Raw genomic sequence first — 3,870 nt, forward strand, 5'->3', positions numbered from 1 at the left:
TATATCCTTCGCAAGAAAACTGCTCTGATTATAGGCGAGAAACAATATACCTACGGTTTTTTATCCATAAGCAAGTCAAAACAACTTTCAAACCCGATCTCTTCCGTTCATAATTTATTTGACGAATGTTTGAACGTATTGTGAAATTTTGAGCCCGATCCAACAATTCAATAGGGCGCAATGAATTTTCCAAGATGGTTGATTTTTCGGGCGATGGTGCTGCTGCGTTTTTGAAGTGCCAGTTTCACGATTCTTCTATGATTTTCGAATTATTCATGTTTTCTTCCAGATCTAAGGTAAGTGAGCTTGTTTTAAAGATTAAAATTCGTTATGCATGTTTCTTCGTCTTAATGAAAATACGGTCGAGTATACCTTCTTCTTCTACTCCATTATTGTGTTGGTTGTCATGTGTTTTTGGACACTGTGAGGACTCGAGTGTATATGGGAGGGAATCCCAACCATGATATGACCCTAATACGGTGGGGATATAACCGATTCGGCCTCGCCCCCTTAGAGGAGTAAAAATTAGGGACTGATATCATTAAACCATAGAAAGTTGAGGAATCTCAGTGTCTGGTAAAGGTTATGCATGTGATATGAATGATGTTATGCAAGTTATGCGATTTCGAAATTTTATGCATGTTGTTATATTGTGCTCGAACGGTCCCGCTTGCTGAGTATTTCCCAAAATACTCACCCCTTACTCTACCCTACCCAGATAAATCAGAAGAAGAAATAGAGAAAGAAGAATCAGACACCAGTTTTTGGACTGATAGTGGACTCATGAAGAATTTTAATTAAGAATAAGTTCTTTTGAGTTTTTAATTAAAGTTATAGACGCTTCCGCAGATTTTTATCGTTTTCTGAGTTACTATTTTAAAGACGACCATTTTTATGGTATTTTGATATATAAACTGGTTTTGGTTTATACTGTACTACGAGGCTTGTTGTTTAGCAATTATGTGATTGTTGAATAACGCCAGTGTCGATTAACCCCGGTCTAGGGACGTGACATTTCTCTTCTAAACTATTTTCTTAATGGGGAAAAGAATATGGAACATGATAACCCGAGATCTAGGGACCATGACCCATATATATAGATAATATTTATGATTATTTTCTGATATTGCTGTTTTAGCTCATCATAAAAATAGAAATTACACTTATATCTCTATACATTAAAGGCCCACAACCTATTAGATACCTTAAAGCCCAATAACCTGAAACCCTTAGTTGATCACTTTATTTTTGCGCTTAACTTAAACAACTCACAACACATAATTATTCACATATAAGCTCATATAAATAAATTGATCTAACAACACAAACCTTTAGAAATCCTTAATTTAGGCATGTATACGTTTAAGAATTCATGTAAAAAAAATCAGTATTGGAAGTATATTGAGAATGTAAGGGAGTGACTAAAACTGTAAGAATGGTGGTTCGGAAAACAAAAAACAGATAATATAAGGTTCCGTTTCAAATCGAGAAGTTTCTGATCAGTATTACAAAATACATAAAATTACGAGAAAAAATATGCCACGTGAAATATAAAAATACATTGCTGACAATCCTAAAATCTGTGACCAAAAATTGTTTTGAAACTAAAAATACACAGAAAAAGGTTGTCGCCATATTCTTGTGCTATGAGAAAATAATTAAGCAGATTGCGTAGCAGCAGCAGAAGCAGGGACGCACAAGGGTGGATTCTGTTTGCCGGTCAAGCTAGGCTTTACGTTGCTACACTTGGTGGTGATAGGGCCGAGTCTTCCGTCGTATGTAAGATCGATGTTGCCCACCTGAACATTTTCACAAGGCTTATTCCTGCTGCAGATAAGTTTCACCGCGACAGGATCATTTGTCGTGCCCTTGATTTTGTCGATTTTTACGTTGCTGATCTTAACGAGGGATGGGGTCTGTATATAATCAATGAAAGAAAAAGTGAATTTTAGCGTGATGCGCGTTTGTTAAATAAGTTGGCGATGGCATGAGATGAATTACGTACGTCGAGTTTGCACAGGTTGTGTGGGCAATATTCTTGATCTATGACAATCGGGTACGTAACGTTGGTCATGATAAGATCTTCGAATTGCAGATTGGTGACCTGCAAAGTGGCAGGAGCCGATGGCCAAGTTTTGATCCTAACCCCGTTCTGCGTGCCGAGGAAGGTGCAGTTCTTGACGTAGATCCCCACAACATCCTTCTCTGTCGTGAACTTGCCCAAGCTTCCGACGCTGATACCATGACCGGGCCCACAGATCACGTTTTGGATGTGGACTTGCTCGGTTCCATCACCTATTGACACACAATCGTCTCCGGTTTTTATAACTGAGTCGGTGACGTTCACCAGTTTGGAATGTGCTATATGGATGCCGTCGGTATTTGGGCTGTCTCCGGGTGCAGAAATCGTGAAGCGGAGGAACGTGACGTTGTAGCAGCCTATCACGTTTACGTGGAAGTTCTTGCTGTCCTTGGTGGTCACGTCGCGGATGGTTGAGTTGGTGATGAAGTTGAAGCTCAAGTTCTGTATGCATTCAGAAAAACTTGTTGAACAATGTATCCTCTCTGTGATGTTCATAAGCCCTAAAGACACTGAATAAGAGCCATCAAAACCGGGATAGTAATTTTTTATCCAGTTTCTATCTTAAGCCCGGGTGGCCCGTTTTTTTTTTAAAAAAAAATTATATGTAAATTTTGTATAAATTTTGGAATAATATGATATTAGCACGGGTAGAACAATTTAAAATATTAGAAGATTCTAGAATTTAAAATTCTAGTCCGTCTGGCTCCGCCCCTGCATCTCACCAATGGAAGTTTGACGCAGTTTTGGTTCTTGTGACAGTCATTCCTCTTCCAGGCTTCATGTCCTTGGCCGTCAAAGACTCCGCCGCCTGAAAGAGTGAAATTATCGAGATAATTGATGGTCACCCACTCCCCTTGTTTGTTAGGCATTTGAGTTGGATCCAAAGTAGCTTTCAAAACGCCTTCGACCTTAAGCTCAATAGAAGCCTTATTAGGTCCAACCAATTTTGCTTGCTTCAAAGACCATGTCCCTTTTGGAATCCAAACTGTGCTTGGAGTTGGTGATGCACATGCCTCCTTCCAAGCAGCCAATAAAGCCTGCATTAAAATCAATTTTTATGTCCTCTTTATCAACAATTCGTTTATTTTTTTCATAAGTATCTATTAGTTATCCGATATTTGCGTATACACCTGACTTATATCTGCATTCGCTTTCGCACCAAACGTCCTCACGTCGAATACTTTCGTCTGTGCGTTGGCAATGCATGCCAAGAATGACAAAAAGAAGAGAACTCTGCAAATGAATGTTGGAGCCATTTAGTACTTTTTTGTATTTTCCTGCTTTTTTTTTTTTACAAATATGTCTTTCCTAGAATATAAGCCAATTTATAATTATATTGAGGTAAAGTTGAGAGCCACAAAACATGCCCTACCATTCATGTAATCTGTCTTTTTAGGATTCTGAGAATATTTATTGGTCGATTAATATATTTTCTCTTTGGGTCTTGTTTAAGTTATCCACCAAGAAAATATGAATGGGCTCAAGTTCCAAGAATTAGGCTATATATGGTTAAAAATTTTGTGGTGCCAAGTTTTCTTGTTCTTGAATAACTATGTTAGAGGTGATATTATGGATATTAACACAATGATCATGTTAGAATAGATGTCTTATAAGTCAATGGCTGGCTAATGAATTTATTGATTCATTTGTAATTAACAGTTTATATTTTAATATAATTTACGTTTCATGGCCTCGTTTTACTTTATCTATATACCAATGTGATTGACTAAGATAAAGACCTTGGTTATACTTTAATACAAATGAATCATACTTCGATCTTTAAATTC

At 37.5% G+C, this 3,870-nt stretch overlaps 1 protein-coding gene across 1 annotated transcript; it reads right to left on the minus strand.

The window, feature by feature from the left end:
• Positions 1–1,462: 1,462 nt before the first annotated feature.
• On the minus strand, positions 1,463–3,377 carry LOC142520855 (polygalacturonase-like). Its single transcript, XM_075624006.1, has 4 exons — positions 3,214–3,377; positions 2,806–3,120; positions 2,006–2,524; positions 1,463–1,916 (listed from the first exon to the last, which is right to left on the minus strand). Exons 1-4 carry the CDS (start codon positions 3,337–3,339, stop codon positions 1,659–1,661), a joined length of 1,218 nt encoding a protein of 405 aa, XP_075480121.1. The 5' UTR covers positions 3,340–3,377; the 3' UTR covers positions 1,463–1,658.
• Between the last annotated feature and the right edge of the window lie 493 nt (positions 3,378–3,870).

This window comes from Primulina tabacum, chromosome 12 (genome assembly GCF_025594145.1).
Source record: "Primulina tabacum isolate GXHZ01 chromosome 12, ASM2559414v2, whole genome shotgun sequence".
Taxonomy (NCBI): Eukaryota; Viridiplantae; Streptophyta; class Magnoliopsida; order Lamiales; family Gesneriaceae; genus Primulina; species Primulina tabacum.

What these genes read in the sequence shown, in the direction of transcription:
- LOC142520855 (XM_075624006.1), bottom strand. Translation starts at nt 3,339, where the DNA reads ATGGCTCCAACATTCATTTGCAGAGTTCTCTTCTTTTTGTCATTCTTG. An exon ending in CGAATGCAGATATAAGTCAG is followed by an intron (nt 3,121 to 3,213) that starts GTGTATACGCAA and finishes ATTTTAATGCAG; the next exon opens with GCTTTATTGGCTGCTTGGAA. An exon ending in ACTGCGTCAAACTTCCATTG is followed by an intron (nt 2,525 to 2,805) that starts GTGAGATGCAGG and finishes GAATGCATACAG; the next exon opens with AACTTGAGCTTCAACTTCAT.